Source organism: Eptatretus burgeri, chromosome 2 (assembly GCF_056783735.1).
Source record: "Eptatretus burgeri isolate ZD-2024b chromosome 2, Ebu_testis_v1, whole genome shotgun sequence".
Lineage (NCBI taxonomy): Eukaryota > Metazoa > Chordata > Myxini > Myxiniformes > Myxinidae > Eptatretus > Eptatretus burgeri.
In genome coordinates, this window is record NC_140962.1 from 20,411,120 (window position 1) to 20,428,962 (window position 17,843).

Below are 17,843 nucleotides of genomic sequence, written 5' to 3' on the forward strand. Positions count from 1 at the left end.
TATATCGCCTTCCTGCCGGGCGTAGTGGCGTGCGCCTGTAATCCGGCTACTCGGAGGCTTGGGTTGGAGGATCGCTTGAGGACGGGGGCTCTGCACTGGGCAGGGTGTCGAGCAGCCCGGAATCATGGCGTAACCCAAATCCTGATCCCTGTGTCGTAAGAGGCGAGCAGGGTTGCGTCAGGAAGGGCATCCGGCGTAAAACATGTGCCAAATCAGTATGCGGATCATAACGGATGATCCGCTGTGGCGACCCCTAACGGGAGCAGCCGAAAGATGAACAACAACATATCGCCTTCCTGTCCCGAATATAGTTCTGAAATCTCCCCTTCATTGGACCAGCGCTTCTGGAGATGTTTGAAGGTTTTAGGGTTTTTTCAAGATGGCCGCCAAACCATGTGACCGATCAAGAAGAAATTAACAAACTTGAGAAAGGACCTCATGGGGAATATATCTGTGAAGTTTCGTCTTAATCTTTCTTGCCCTTCTGGAGAAGAAGATTTTAAAAATTTATTCATTTTCAATCCAAGATGGCTGCCGAACCTTGTGACCAATGATATCATAAATTTAAATTCTGCTTTCCATCGTCGACCCGAACAAGTGTGTGAAGTTTCGTGTAAATCGGATAAGGTCTATTTTTCTATCCAAGATGGCCACCAAACCATGTGACTTCTGAGGTAAAAACTTTTTTACCTTGTATGCAGACATGAGAGAGGAAGGTACTTGCAAATTTTCGCTTCGATGGCTTATGAAATTCCAGAGAAAACATTATTTAATATTTTTCTTAAATCCAAGATGGCGGCCAAACCATGTGACCAATCACTTCGAAATTAACAAACTTGCATCGCATACATGTCACGAATATAGTTCTGAAATCTCGCCTTCATTGGACCAGCGCTTCTGGAGAAGAAGATGTTTGAAGGTTTTAGGGTTTTTTCAAGATGGCCACCAAACCATGTGACCTGTCAACAAGAAATTAACAAGCTTGAGAAAGGACCTCTTGGGGAATGTACCTGTAAAGTTTCGCCTCAATCTGTCCAGCCCTTCTGGAGAAGAAGATTTTTAAAAAAAAACACTAAAAAACAAGATGGCGGCCGAATTACGTTATCGATGACGTCAAAAAAAACATTTTTGACGATGAATTTTAGCGTAGATGACGCTCAAAAAATTTCAGATTTTTCCTATACGGCGTTCTACTTGACGAATTTTCACCGGTATATCGCTTCACCTATGACGTCCGAAAAATCACACGTGTTCCCCATAGGGAGCTTAGTAAAATGTATCAAACGAAAATTTTTTCCATTGCACGGTTTCCGAGATACAGATGTCCAAAGTTTATCGCTTTTTTCAAGATGGCGACCGTACCACGTGACCAATGACATCATAATTATAACGTGATTGTGCTATCAAAAAAGATACATACTATGGCGAAAATTTCCTGTCGATCGGACTTAGTGTTCCAGAGAAAATGATTTTTAAAGCGAAAAAGGGTGCAAAATGCCGGCGGAAAAATAATAATAATGCGTAATAATAATAAACAGAAGAAAAACAATAGGGTACCCTGTACTCACAGGGTACCCTAATTATCAAATTATCCGAAAGGAAAATTTAGAACCACCCCCCTCCCACGTACTTTCTCAACAATCCTCTGGAAGAAGTCCTTTCATTCAAGCTTCTGGGTCTCACTATCTGGCATGATCTTTCCTGGGAAAGTCACATTTCCAACCAGCCCTCCAAAGCCAGTCACCGACTGGGAATCCTCAGTCATGCAAAATCATTCCTTGGCCCACCTGAGCTCCTGACCACTTACAAAGCTTTCGTCCACAGCCTGGTGGAATACTGCTCTCCCCTCTGGGCCGGTGCTCCTGCCTCCCACCTTTCTCAGCTTCACGCTGTGGAAACCAAGGCTTTTCGGATAATTGGTATCTCCCGTGATGAGGCTGAGTCTCTGGGCCTCTCACCGCAGGCAGGTCGGTGGTCTTTCTGTCTTCTACCGTCTCCTCTCCCCGGTCTCGCCCCACCCCCCTGCTCTGTCTGCGATACTGGTGCGATACCCCCCCCGCCCCCACCCCCATATTTTCACAGGGCACTCAAGGACCATCAGCAACCCCCTTCTGGTTAAACTACCAAAATCATGAATCATTGCTCACCTTCACTCTTTCATTCCTCTTTGTTCCCACCTTTGGAATAAACTCCCACACTTTGTTCAATCCCATTCTTCCCTCCAAGCCTTCAAAACAGCCATTCACCACCACCTCTTATCATCCCACATCCAAAACCTCAATCTTTTCTACCCCCGATAATCCACCCAAAAACCACCTCCTTCAAATTCCCTGCTTTCCTTCCTGAAAGTCCCTGTAATGTCCATCTTGTATACCCCATGTTCCCCGCCCATCCCTCTTCCTTCCACAGATATCCTAATGTCTGTTCCCCACTGTTTTGTCCTTCCCACTCCTGCCCCTCTTGTCTCATGCCCCCCCCTTGCTGTGAGTTAGCTCTCACACGAGCCTCGACAATGTATACAAAAAAACAAGACCCAAGGTCTGAACAAACTTTTGTTTTTTTTTGATGCTTACATTTTACGTTTTTAGCCATTTGCTGGTAATTTATTTATTTATTACTTCACAGAAACCTTCATAAACACAGTAATCATGTTTTACATATGATAATAAAAGCCTTCACTTGGCTGACTCCACAAAAAAACAAACAAAAAAGATACAGTGTAATGAGAGGGGGTGGGGGTGAGGGACATCTCTACCTGATGCACTCCTGCTGGAGTTCCCTTGCCAGATTTTGTCTCTCATGAGCTCCCGAGGTGCAACCAATCCTCCAGAACGCAGTCCCACCACCCGCTGACCACATATCGTGAGATCCTGTGCCAGTCCTGCCAGTAACCCTGCCAAAAGATCTAGCAAAGGGGTAAGAACTCTCTCCTCCAAGGGAACACAATCCGGGCCATTCTGCCCCGGTGCATTCTCCCCTGCATCGTGTGGGAAGCACGTGTCAATGAGATGCCGTAATGAGGCATAAAAACCAAAGGGCAATTTGCTTCGAGCCTGAGTGAACAACTCCGCTCGCACGGAGGGTGGCTCAGCGCAGGCAAGCAGGACCGAGTAGCTGGGAATACCAAGTTCATTGACCATGGCTGCAGCAATTTCAGCATTCATACCACACTGAATCAACCACTCGGAAAATGTTTGAAGAGGCTTTGGCCCATTTGCAGCTTCCATTGTGATTGTCCTGAACCTGAAACGCACAAAATGTATCCAGATTTGTCAAAGGAAAAATAAAAAATCAAAGTATTAAAATATAACTGTAGATAACTCGATACCAAATCATCTCAAAGGTTGTTTAATCATGGGCCAAGTTTCTGTTCATGGGTGAACATTCATTCCAACGGCTCAACAGTGGGGGATGTTCAATTACTTCAGAGTGGACTGACACCGACAACAACAGATGAATAACCAACAACAAATATGAATGGGGGGGGGGGGGAACATCACGTCAAAATGCTAGTTTTTTTGTACACGAGTGTGCTCAGGTTTGAATCCCAACCCAGCAATAAACTGCCATCCCAGTGTTTCAAAATCAGAGCGATTCATCAACGCGTGTCATCCCACAGATGGACGTTAAACTGGGCATCCCAACTGCCGGCATAAGTTGTTGGACGTTAAAGATAGTACGGAGTCCTTCGCGAAAGGTTGGTGAGCATTCTCAGTACCATGAACAAATTCCAAATTCCCACCCAGATTTCCTGAGTCGATGTGGCGACCTGACCAGGACTGTAGTCCAGTAACTGCCTCGGCAGTACTAATGTTCTGCATAGGGTGATGATGGATGGTGAGCGCTTAAAGGAAAAAAATAATTATAATGCGAAAGCAACACCACTTCCCAGTTGATGGCTGAGCTCCTAAAATCCAAGCACAAAAGCCTACTTATTTACTCAGGCATGCCAGTCAATAGCAGAAAGACCTGAGCAATATTTGGCTTGTCATGGCTTTCCCAGTCCAACGACTGGACTTCTGTACTGTGACATTTTAGGAACATTTGAATCGGTCGTGGTCTTGCATCCGGTTGGTTTAAACCACTTTACGATGGAAAAATTGTTGTTCATGTCCAAATGTTAGGAGCAGTGACGGGAGAGAGGATGCGTAATCGGCCATGCGTTCAGCGAGTGCATGCAAGGCTTCTTGCAGATCTACTTCAATAAAGATCATGCTCAGATCCAACGTATAACCCGAGCAGCATTCTGGAGGGTTTTTTTTTCTTCTGATAACTAAATTGGCTTCATTTCAACATTAACAAGTGAAGGATGCAGAGAATTTGTGCAGCATCTGTGGCCACAGCAAATCGTGAGGTGAGGCTGTGGTCTGAGGTTCGCTGCAAAGCTGATGGGTTTGATAGCCACACGCCGGTGAGGCCAATTTAACCACAATAGGTCATGTGGAGGTGGGTCGGTTCATTCAGTTTCGTTGTGCAGATCACCAATCTAAACGAAATTCACCCTGTACATTCATGAGAACACACCATTGAAATTCCTACTTGTTTCCATATGCACAAGTTGACACACCGACAGTTATTACCATTTGAAATTACCACCGTGAAGTGGGCGTGGCATGCTTGCAATCGCGAAGGAAACGACCAGGAAACAACAAATCAAGATGGCGGCGCCCATGGTTGTCGAGTGATTGAGTGATTTTTGGTCTTTCAACAACCAAATATGCGTTGTTTCATACACTTGGGCGGGGAGGAAGATGGAAAGTGACGCAATTCACGGATAAGAGCTGACGTAAGGTATGCAAGTGTGCGAAGGCTTGGTGCGATGCCGCAGATAGTGAAACTATCAACAAATGCCATTTGCTGGCTGATCAAATGATGAAACTGCTGCCAATGACTGATCCTCCTGCGGATGCAGGCTGTCACCGGTTTTGCTATGTGTCGTTTTGTAACAAGGATCATATAAAACGCGCTGAAGTCAGAAAAAGGAAATCAGAGGCCAGCACTACTGCAGTTTCTGCAAGAGCCAGTGAGGTTTGTTTGTCGGACTAGAAGAAGAGGGACACTCATACCACAAAATACGTAGAAAATCCCTCAGAACCTCTGTGGAAAGAGTGGCTGGCAAATCAGCTGGTGTACTGCCAATAATTTGTATCATATGCCAGAAAAAAGACAAATTCATCCGTGTCAAAGGAAAATCTCAACGTGATCAGTTGTCCCTGGCAGAAACACAGGATGGAGGAAAGCTGAGGGAAACTGCTGAGCAGAGGAGAGATGAACGTGATGTGAGAATAATGACAACTATAAAGGATAAAGACTGTGTGGCGCTGGAAGTTTGTTATCACCGTAAATGTTATTATGAGTATGTGAATGACACATACCACAGACAGAGTGAAAGTAAACTCCAAACTCAGAAAATGAACTATGACTCAACATTTGACATTTTCTGTGATAAAGTAATCCAGGTAAGACTCATTGATGGAAAGCAATCTATACATATGAAGAAGTTGTGTGAGATGTTCAATGACCTACTCAGAGTATGCCAAGGTCAGGATAAGGCGAACTACCGGAAAATGTGAGAAAATCAAGGCATCGAATGGTGTCATGACTGTGTCGTCAGTACCTGAACTTGAATGTGACCATGAGGAAGCTGACACGAAGCTCCTGCTACATGCCGCTCACGCGGGACAGAATGAAGGGTCGGTGCGCAAAGAGAGTTTCGACACCGATGTGTTTGTGTTGGCATTGGTTCACTCGAAGTTGATTCGGGCGCGAAATTTCCATCTGGTCACAGGAAGTCCCAAGGACATTATCGTCGTTGACATCAGGAAGCTGAGTAATGCCCTGGATAGTTCGGTCTGCGATGTGTTGATAGGTTTGCACAATTTCACGTTTAGTGATACCACTAGTGCATTTCACGGTAAGGGCAAAACAAGGCCATTTGACTTGATGATGAAGGGTCCCCATCTCATCACCTGTTTCGGGAGCATTGGTCGAGGATTCACGCTAGATCAGAATATCATTCACGACCTGGAACAATTCGTCTGCGCCATGTACAATCAGCCGACCATGAAGAGTGTGGATGAGGCTCGCTACAAGCTATTCTGCAGCCAGTCGCTGGGAGAACAGAAGTTGCCGCCTACAAGCGACGCTCTGATGCTGCATTGCAAAAGAGTGAACTATCAGTCTGCGATCCACCACCGTGCGACAGAGGTTTATAGAAGCCCCTTCTCCTACATTTCACGGATGGATGGAACGCAACGGAGCACTGATTGTTCACTGGCTGAACAAACCACCAGTGCCGAAGGAACTGTTGGAGGCGACGAAATGTAATTGCAAGAAGATTAAATGCGAGACCAACCAGTGTTCTTGCCAGTCAAAAGGACTGTCCTGCACAGAGTGCTGCGAATGTCAAAACTGCGCCAACGATGAACAGACCCGTGCAGAAATGGAACTTATGGATGATGAAAGCAGAACTGATGATTCCGACGACGAACTGTGAATGCGGGTGTCACACTGCTTTTGCTGCGGTGATCCACTACACAGTAGTATTCAGTTTGGTTCGCATGTAATAGTGGACTTGAGTTTTGTAATAGCAGCAGTCAAGAGCCTAGTTCAGCAACCACTTCAGAGCAAGAAATACTGGAGTTCTAAGACAGTAATCCTCTTGTGGCGGTTCTACTTTTCATCAGGCTGAGTCGTGCAGTGTCTTTGTCTTTGATTTAATCCGTAATAGCCAATGTAAATGTCTTTAATAGTCAATGTAACTACCTTTAATAGCCAGTGTGGCTGCCTTTCAAGCAAAAAGTTGCCTTGGTCAACTCGAAGGCCTGTCTGGTGGATCCAGATGTTTTCGGCTGGTAAAAATATGTAACTGCTTCGGTTTACGACCTTTAATTATAAACATCTTTAATAACAGTGAATAGGGCTCTGTATAAACATATTGTATCATTTTAAGACCTCACAAGAGTTTTATTTGACGTACATATCAGTCTAACCTTGATTCTTCATTTCTGTGTCAAAATCGTGCTTTAATGTTCGGTGTATCTTTAATTGCCAAAAATGACCAATTGTGTCACATCCTCGACGTGGAAACAAGTGGATTTGGACTCAGCGTCTAAAATTCTTTAAGTATGCCAAATTTCATCCAGATTGGTGATCTGCACAACGAAAATCATTTTCTGAAGTTAATAGCGAGTACCTCCACATGGTCTACAAGTTGATTTTACGTACCTTAAAAACTTAGACTATGTCTATTTCAGCAACACCTGTTCCTAAGGGTGTTTGTCTGCATCCAGATCGACTGTAATCTTTGTAGTTCACTATGTAAAATTTACATCTCACTCAGTTTTCCATGTCCATTTTCAGCAGGTTGAATTAAAAAAAAATTAACCACAAAGCATCTGAAAATGCCAAGCCTGTCCACATCCGCTTTGTATTCAGATTTATTTCTTCTTCCGTATGCTAAAAATGATGAAAACACCTCAAAACCAGAAGGGCACTCAGTGGAGCACATACCTCCGCCCGGATCCAGATCTTCACCAAAATCTCATCAATTCTTCCTCCTGCTAATCAAAAGCAATAAGCTTCAATGACCCAATATGCAAACCCTGCTCAAATTTCAAATCAATCAGATGAAAATTGAAGATTTTCTGCAACCTTTTTAATCTTAAATAAATAAATAAGCAAATAAATAAATAAATCGGCTTCTCGCTTTTGATTGGTGAACCAATTCAGTGACCCGATATGCAAATTCTTAAAATTTCAGGTCAATCGGATGAAAATATCTGCTTTTATGCAACGTCGACCTTTGACCTTTTGACCAAATTATTCATTTATCTTCTCAATATTCTCATCATAAAGCTTTTTTGAAAATTTGATGACAAAAGCTCAAATGGTTAAAATGAAGTTACAGCCTGGACAGACACACAGACAGAGACAGAAGTGATTGCAAAATTCCATCATCCGCTGCACGAAGAAGGGGCTTACAACAAAACAAAACAAAACAAAAAACGTGTTATAATCATATCAGAAGTGGTCCTGAAAGATGTCTCACTTTGAAGTGCTGGATACAAAATTAATTCTTTGTGAACATTGTGGTGGGGTCTTCCTTACTGGGAGCCAACCCGCGAAGTGTCACGCAGAAACTTGAGTCCGGTGGGAACCTTCTTCAACACAAGTAACTTGAAAACCTACAAAAGAAGAAGAAATGTTCATGGTCATAATAAAGATTAAATTACAGCTTACAAAATAGAGGTGAAGAACATTGTAATAAATTTCAAGACACTTGCAGAATAAAGCACAAAAGCATTTCACAAGATAGTTCAGGATGTGAATTGAGTAAGGAGGGATATGTGAATTTACAGGATTCCTTGTTATGGTTCACAGTCTCCGGAAAACGCACGATGAAACGAAAAGGTCCATCAATCTATTTCCGTTCTAAAAACGACTGGAAATGCTCCGTACTGAGTTCTAAAACAAGAATAAGAAGCAAAATAAAGCTCGAACCATGGTGGGTGTCCAGCACACTCCCTGCCTAAAAGTACAACACATAGTAATGTTTTTACGAGACACATATGCCTGGTGTTGGCTTAACGGTTAAGATGGCTAGCTTAAGATCTTCGGGTCTTGAGTTTGAGCGCCCATGTTGTTCTGTTAAATAACACTAGGTGGGTTGACTGAGCCTGTCGACCTTCCGAGGTTGGTAAAATGAGTATGGCTTGTCGCAGCTAAGTGGGAGCCACTTCGTTCCAAAACTGACCAAAAATTATCAAAAATGAACTTCATGAAATTATCAAATCATTAACTATTCCATAAACTGGAGCATATATGGAACACAAGGCAAAAAACAGTTTATCAATTCAGACAAACACAACTCAGGAAAGGAACCAGACTGATAAACATTTAAATATCATGGACACTGACTCTGACAATCCGTTCCACTTGTTAGACCAGGATGTCGCGACACGATAGTGTCAAATTTTGGCAAATTTTCATATTTCTCAATGGACATGAATAAAAAATTAAATTTTCTTCCCTCAAAATGGTTGTCAGATAAATATTTGAGCATTATTGGTCATAGACTTGTGAAGTCAGTCTGATTCATCTATTTTATCTATTTTAATGTCCAAATACTTAAAACATTCACTCACCTCAATATTTCAGCAATAATTCCAGAATTCCATTATCGTCGCGTAATGGCGGACAAGAAAAAAAATCTCCCTTTAACTGGTGAGGGAGATTGAGGCAAACCTGTATTTTTCCTGCAAGTTGGTCATGACAGAAATGTATTATTTGGCGTAAGAGATTTCAAATTCAATGATTCAGGTAAAATTGTATTGTGTATAATATTGATTGTCGCGTAATGGCGGATAAATTTGAAATTTTGAAACGCATGATCAGTGAGCGGTATTTCATCAAAATATGTCTATAATGTTTGTAAAATTAGATAATATGATTATTGTTGGTAAAATGAGCCTCATCTCAGCCACTTTCAGCACACTTCACAGAATAGCACAGGTACTTTTATTCTTTCATCCCTGAATAGGCATTCAAAGTGAAACTAGGATAAATTTCACTATCACATGCCACTCAGCCAATTTTTGATCGATTTCCAAACTGTAACTTATGTTCTGGAAAGGAAAGTTCACTCTTTCTGTTGAAATAAACTTTTCAAAACCAAGTTCCAATGACGAATATCATATAAATTAAACAACATCTGAAAATCTAAAAATGAAACTGGAAATGACTGGTTTTTCAGCTGATAGCATTTAACGTACATGAATCTTAGGATCCTGACATCTGACGGTCATTAAAGTATATATTTTTTAATAGATTTTTCAATGCTCTAACTGACTGTGAGGGTTTCAAGAAGGCTAGTTTACTCATATTTGTGTTTATTTACTGTTATTTAAATACAAGCATTGAAACAGGGTGGCTCCCACTTAGCTGCGACAGGCCGTACCAGCTTACTGGAAACAGGGAGCACTGTATAAGCGACACAGCCACGCTCACAGCAATGATGCAACCAGCACGCGTAAGCTGGATACGAAATAGTAATAATAAACTGGACACATAAATATTCACTTTCCTGCCGAGTCTTCTCTAACAGCACAAGCTCAGTGATGGGTCTCTGGTACATTCGTCGTACGTTGTCTCTAAGAACAACCACATCCGAACTTTGGGCCTTGTTGTCCATACTCTGATAAACTTTCACGACACGGGCAAGCGGCTATTCATTGCGGCGATGTTCTTTCTTTCACACAAGAATGATGTCTCTTTCAGTGACGATGGGAAGGATCTTATTCCACTTGCATCTAGGTTGAAGACCTTGGATGTACTCCCTTGTCCACCACAGCCAGAACTGTTCAGCTCGGTACTGAGCACTTCACCACCTCTTTTGCCTACGCAAGCCCTCTTCAATAAATTCAAGGAGGTGGTAACGGCTAGGTCTTAATTTTAAAGAGCATTTTCAGGCAGAACACCTGCCGGTCGTTGGCATTTGAAGGGAAGATGGAAATCAGTCTTGCGTTAATGATGGCACAGGCCTCTGCCATGAACGCTACGAGCACGTTGTGCATCAGTTGATATCTGCCCAGTTTGATGGACATCGAGCCAAGGACTCGTCTGATCATGCCCATCTGTCTCTCCCATATTCTTCCGAAATGGGAATGGTGTGGTGGATTGAACTCCCAATCACAACTCTGTTCGGAGAGGTATCTCGTCATACGTTCCTGATCAAACTCTCTTATGGCCATTTAAAACTCGGTCCTGGCCGCCTCTGGTTGGGTTCCAAAGTGGCCGTGGCAAGGGTGCAAGTTCGCCTACGCACTTCAGTGTCATCATCTTCAATCTCAGAGTGGTCTTGGGAATCCTTCAAAGACACATCTAGTTCAAGGATATGTTACAGTTTCCAGAGGAAATCTGGTCCACAAAGCCAGATCGTGGAGTCTCGCTGAATGGTGGGAACAGAACACATAGCCATGTCTGCAGCATTTAGGTTCATTGAAACATGCCACCATTGTTTGGCTGAAGACACGACGTGGATCCTCTGAACTCTGATCGCCATGTACACATGGAAATGTCTCAATTCATTGTTAATGTTGCCAAAGACTATAGTGTTGTCTGCACAGCCGGTTGTACAATCTACGATGTCTCTTACTTCTCACGTGATTGTCAGCTAACTCTGTTGCTTGGACGGCAGCGCAGAGTTTTTTGGTAGGGAATTGACACTGTGTCGGCTGGGTTAACCTTCACCCTGCCAAGGAGGAAAGCCACACTTACTCGTCCTTCAATAGGTGAGGGCATGCGACTGCACCTACGACTCAGACCTGGCATCATAAAATACCTGGCATTCACAATTTAGTACAGGACTGAAACTGGAAGGCAAATAGCACCATTGCAGGTTGATTTTCTCCACATAAACAGGGTAGGCATTCCTCTGGTACAGGAGAATCCCATACTATGTTGGAAGGTCTTCCTGCATTGTTCATCTCTGACATTAACTTTTTTTAGGACTAATTTATCCTCGACCGTGACAGGTGTACGTATGCCTATTGGGTCATACACAGAGTTTATGGTGGACAAGACTCCCCACCGTAAGAATGGCTTCTCTTTCAGGTCTACCTTGAAGGTGTCAAGCTGTAGAGACCAGTGATGCCCAACGATTGTGTGAGCAGGAGGTCTTGGTTGACGCCTAGGCTATGCAGGTCTTTAGCTCACAAGTTCTCTGGTAGAGTTTCATCACCTCCTTATTGTTGGAGACTACCTTGTGGAAGTTGATGTTCCTCACAGCCAGTGAGTTCCTTGTTCGCTTGATGAGACTGATGACTGCAGTGGCATCTCACGTTGTCTCCGAAGGTAGGCTGGCCTTCGTTGGCGATGATCATCCTCAGACCGAAGGTGGCTATAGCAGGTGAAGAAATTACCATAGGAGGTGAACCTTCATTCAGTATTTGATAATTGGCTTGGCTGGATCGTTGTTCTCAAACCAGAGGAAAAGGAGATGGCCTCGATGTTCTGTGTTGACATGAAAGCTAAGGAACATTTGGTCGACGTCTTCCATCAAAGCTACTGCTTCGCGTCTGAACCTGAACGATCAGGAACGTATGACAAAGCAGGATGCAAAAAAGGTGATATCTTTGATCAGTTCAGGGGATTAGTACACCATTCAGTGACACCATTTAACTGTTCTGTTTTTGCGTATGGCAGCTTGGCTGCCGGGGTAGCTATCATTTCTTGGAAGCGTGACTGTCGCCGATGCTGTGCCCCTCTACCAGTACAGCACACCGGTACTCATTTCGCAAACATTGGAAGGATGACAGGCTGAGTCAACTACACCTGACGTTAATTCAGCAGCCAACAGGGCGTGAACTTGGGACCCTAAGATCTGAAGCCATCCACCCTAACCACCAAGCCCAAACCAGGCTTATTCCATTTAACTTCACACTGGAGTTGAACACTCCATTTGTTGTTTCTTCAGATGGTAGACCTCCAAAGTGTGGGAGGTACCACATTCTGTAGTTTTCTGCTCTGTCGTGGGGCTGGGATTTGTGCATTCGTGTTCTGTGGCCCTCCTCATGAACTCTAAATATGGTGTCATTTCTGGTTTACAACTGAGCTGGCTCAGAAGTCTGTTCATTCGACTCACAGTAGTTTGGCAGCCATACTGGGTCGTATCTGAAGGGCGGAAGTAGTTCTACGTTGCCTCAGGAATTCACATCGGTACTCTCTTGCATCAGCTGAAGGAAGCGTTTGTCATCGAGAGACAAAGTTCTTGTTATCGTCCGGAGTTTGTCTGGCAGAAGACATCTTCACTTAACTCATTGTTGTTCAGTCTTGGGAGCACACGTTTTCACATGGATGTAGTGTTTGTACTTTGCTTCTCTTCTGGTGTGTGTTGTTGCATAGTGCCTACCTTCGAAGTCTGGGTGAATTGAAAACAGTAGCATCGGGTAATACCAAGGCTCACACTATGCCTCTGGGGCTCTGCATGCCATTTTGCCCGATAATATACACCCCAAGTCAGTGCATTGAGCCCAAGGTGAGTTTACTGGTCCACTTATTTTGGCACAGACCTTAAAGGGGTTTAAGCAGCTTCTTCCTTGAAGAAATGATATTCCTATCCCTTCACGGTGCTCCGGTATTTTTCTCATGATGTGTTTGGAGGTGGTAATGCTGGAGTAGCTATTTCTTCTGTGTCGCAAGGGATTCACAGAGAATCGTGCCGTCTTTCTCATGCGTCGAAGGAAAGCCATGTTGTCATGCTGAGAGGAGAGCAAAGCAAGATCCTGCGTCCTAGCCACGTTCATACGACTACAACTGTCCGCCTCACACCAACCTCATGTGTTCCTCCGCTAAACTCTGTCCGAGATCACACCAAACCCCCGTTTACACCTCTGGGCTTGCTCGCACCAAACCCGGGAAGGCGGGGATTCTTCCTACTTGGTCATGTTTTCAAAATGCAATTCTTCCATGGTTTGTAACACAAAAACATTGGGAAAAGTCACAGGGGAGGAAATTACATACTTAGGGAACTTATGCTTAATCCCTATCTAATTGACAACGCACCCCCCCCCCCCCCCCGTAACACGTAAGCTCACAGTCTCCCGACTTAATTACATTGAGATGTCTCCTACACATCCACGGACCAAACAACTCTATTTAATCCTACCTTTCCTATGAAACTCCTCCTTCTGGCCCCACAACCGTAACAATAATCTGATAGAGAATTGTAATACGAATCCGTTGGTGCCTCAATATTGAAAATTAGTTGAATCTGTAAAGATATTTTCATTTATATTGTTGTGGGCCGGGGTTTGTTGGCGATAAACGACCACTATGTGGAGCAGTAGAGCCGTCTCCACCGAACACCCGGAATTTAGGTTGTGACCTTTGGATAACGTTCCTGGCTACTCGGCCGCCAGTACCACAAGAGGCCACCGCAAAGGGCCGCAGACGACGACCAAGACCAAGCCACCACGACCGCAGACGAAGCCAATCGCCACCAAGACTGCAGACGCTCGAACAACCACCAACCCTCTCCTCACTTGAGGTAGAAGAGATTTCTTTTTCCTCCCACTCGCCTCCTGATTGGACGGTCGTCTCAAGGGGTGTGTCGAGGCGTCTCGGACGCCCGCCTGCCGAAGAGGCTCTGTCGTAGCTTTCGGCATGCTGGCCTCTCATTGGCTGGGGCACGCGTGCGATGCTCACCCTTCGCTCATTGGCTGGAGGAAACGTCCCATGCTCTTCCTTGGAGCGGAGCCTCGAACTGAGGCGATGGAGGCTCCGCCCACGCTTTCAGCCAAAAACATGTAGGCAATGGTGACCGGGTTGAGTGAGGGACGGTGCCATAGTTGTTGTTGTTGTTGTTGTTGTTGAAATTAAACTGACTATAAAATAACTCACAGCACACACATGAAATTCCCATTAGACAGAAGGACGGGACCCTGATTATAAACACATACTTATTGAAATAACTGAACTGCGGGGGCTGCTGTCTGTCTGTGTGCAAATGGCTTCCAGATTCGTAACAATATTACCCTAACTCTTTTTCTTTTTGCAGGCATCATACCGTCCCCCTCTTTCCCTCCACATCACATACATGGTAGCCTGTAGCTTCAAAGCTAATCCATAAATTGAAACGACATACTATCTGGAATTGTTCCAGAGGGTCCCTTCTGCAAAAATATCAAAGATGACAGCTGAAGGTGGTGTTGAATGACTTTCTACATTTTCACCCACATGAGGAATAGCTCCTGGACTAATAGCTTGATATATGAATTGGGTAAGGATGGAAATTAAGTTTACAACCAGCGATTCCTTGTTTTGGTTCATAGTTAGCGTGCCAGGTCCACTAAGCAAGCGGACACCATCACGGCTAGACCACTGTATCAAGCTGTGGTTGGGAGAGGCCTACTGGAAGCAAACAAAGTGCCAGAGCCAAAAGGCTGGGTACTGAGTCGATCCCAACTCCAATCCGGTAGGGCCTTCATAGACTCGGTGAAGGTGAGGGGCAATTTGCTCCCCACCGGATCCAGGTCGAGCCGCGGTAGACGTGGACAAGGCAATGAGGGATGGTGTGACGCAGGTTGTTGTGCAAAGGAATCTCTCAACCACATTTCACAAGCATGTGTTCGGACCCATGGTGGCAGAGTTCGGCGACACGACACGGTCTTGCACTTTGTCTGTGGTCGACTGAGACAGCGAGGGTTCACGGCCATCGAGGAACCACGGATCCCCACACAAGCAGGGATCCGAAAACCGGACATCATCGCAGAAAGGAACAGAGAACCACTGGTTCTAGATACTCAAATAAAGAGTGATACTCTCAAGTTGTCTGAAGAACACACAAGGAAGAGGTATTACGATACTCCAGATGTCCTCGACTGGGTGAAAAGAAAGTTTGGGAGCGAGAAAACGCCACTCGTCTCCACCATTACTCTGAGCTGGCTTGGAGTTTGGGCACCGGAATCGGCTTCCATGCCCCACGGACTAGGTCTCAGTCGAGGGGACTTAAGACTCATCTCCGTTATGGTCGTAGAAAAGACCGCTCTGATTTTCAGGGAGTTTAAGCGGTCCATGCTCACGCGCACCACAAAGCGTCAGAAGAAGGTTCGTTTCACTAAAAAAACTTGTGCGCGTCATAATTAGGACGTATGGATGGATGCCAAAGAAGAGGTGTGTCGCCCGGTCGGCCCTGGTCCAACCAGCCGAGCGACATTTGGAAAGCAGCAGGTTGTGCGCCGGAGGGAAACACGGTGCGCCTGCGGAAGTAGACGTCCCCGACAAGAAGGTCTAACCCGATAGGGGAGGGTAAGGCGGACGCACCATGGGGCACGCACTGGGTCGTTTGGCAAGCTATCTGCAAGTGGAGGCTGGGAGGATACACGACGTGCATGAGAGGGGATGCTGTCCTCCATCCCTGATATGAAGGCCTTGTTGCACCTGATTGGGGAGGTTTTCGACGGCTCCTCTGCAGAACTCGGGGTACGCTTCGGGCCCCCCGACATTTCTCTGCTCGGGAATAAGTGTCCAGACGGCAGGGACGATTGGTGCATTCAAATCCTAAGGTGGAGCGTCTGCACGAAACGGTGTTGATTGGCGACACGAGGATGGAACGACAGTTCGTACACGGTGCCTTGAATGTTCAGCATGGGTATCCTACCCTAGAGAGGTATAGTTGCAGGTGTTCGGGGCCCGGACCAGGCTCGCGGACTCGGCTATTTACGGTAAATGTAAAAGGTCCGTAAATCTATTTGCTCCATATTCAGCTCTAAAACTGGAAGAAGAGAAATAAAGCTCGAGCCACGGCAGTCGTACAGCACACACAGCACACATGTATTGGGAAACTTGCTGGGGTTGGGGAAAATGTTTTTTTTTGTTTTGTTTTTTTAAACACAAAAAAATAAAAAACTTTCAGATTTCATCGCTCTCAGATCATTTACTTCGGGGCAAGACCTGCCACATCATGCACAAGGAATTGCTTCCTTGAGTATGACTACGATGACAAGTGTGAATCTGGCATCCCAGTTGCAAGTCCAACCCCTCCTCAAAGGGGTGACCAGGAATAACAGAAGGTACTAAACACCGAGTGACTAACGAGGCTATGGTATTACAGGCATGGACCAATGTGGGTGTAAGCGTTGGCACCACATGACAACACCACTTAGCTCATCCCTTGATGGGTGACCCTTAGAAAGTTTGGAAGTTTCCAGGTAGGAATTTGACCAGTTGCACACAAAGCAAAGTGAAATATCCCAGTATGATTTATGGGTTCATGTACTCAATCATGATGGAAACTGTGCCCCCTCAAGAGTAAAGGGGGTTGTGTAATAGTGAAGGCGGCAGAAAAACAACAGTGCAGGACAGAAGATATGGTTTGGGCACGATGGGCTGAATGGCCGTATAAGGCACACTGCTCAATCAATAATAACAATAAAAATAAACCAATGTCACCGGCAGGGTGACCCATATCTTGCCAAAAGGTAACCACGTGTGGCTTCTTTAAGGTCACACTGAGGTGAACAGAGCTGCTATCCACCAGGAGCGACTCCTTGAGGAATATCTGCCTACGAGAGATTCTGATGAGAATCGTTCTACAGAGTAACCATGAAAAATATGCTTTTGCCTCATAACGTCACCAAATGACGTCATAATGTCTCAAGCTTGACATATCTAGAAAGCACTCATCGAGGTGTTCAATTTGAGGTACTACACGATATGGTTCCTAAAACTTGAAAATTTGACCTTGGGGTCAAATATGTTTGACCTGAGGGACTAACCATGAAGGTCAAGGCCAATCGCCACCAAAAATTAATCAGCTGAGCGCCAGACCATGAACTATATTCCCATGAAGTTTGAAGACGATCCGATCAAAATTACTCAAAAAATAAGGGTTTCGTCGACTCCCCTGATTTGCGACAAAGTGACCTTGACCTTTGACCTTGACCTTCAAAATTTTGTGCACTGAAAGGGACCTCTATAGGCCTCTGATATGCGGTTACAAAAATTTCCGATGATAACTGTGCTCTGCAGAATTTTTTATACGTGATTACAGACAAACAAAAAACAAAAAAAAAAACATACAAGCTGACTAACATATCTTGCAAAAACTTCGTTTTGGCAAGATAAAAAACTCGTTCTCTTTCCCAATGAATCTGCAGTCTGGATCTGAAGCTGAGTGAGGGCGATCTCTAAATCGCCATGACCAGTCACACATCATTCTAAAGAGATATATACAGTGGGGAGAACAAGTATTTGATACACTGCCGATTTTGCAGGTTTTCCCACTTACAAAGCACGTAGAGGTCTGTAATTTTTATCATAGGTACACTTCAACTGTGAAAGAC

General features: G+C 44.7%; 1 protein-coding gene across 13 annotated transcripts in view; it reads right to left on the minus strand.

Moving 5' to 3' along the window:
• The window catches only part of LOC147031540 (uncharacterized), a 47,663-nt gene that overhangs the window by 23,751 nt on the left and 6,069 nt on the right, over positions 1-17,843 (minus strand). For 2 of the 13 annotated variants that reach the window (XM_085864753.1, XM_085864764.1), the window contains 3 exons: positions 8,110-8,186; positions 7,513-7,559; positions 2,756-3,243 (listed from right to left, as the gene is read on the minus strand). In XM_085864753.1, coding sequence (XP_085720879.1) covers positions 2,756-3,227 — 472 coding nt within the window. In that variant the 5' untranslated portion in view covers positions 3,228-3,243; positions 7,513-7,559; positions 8,110-8,186. Of the gene's footprint in view, positions 1-2,755; positions 3,244-7,512; positions 7,563-8,050; positions 8,187-9,146; positions 9,258-17,843 lie in introns of all 13 variants that reach the window. The other 11 variants (XM_085864689.1, XM_085864722.1, XM_085864678.1 and 8 more) reach the window with 9 other exon arrangements.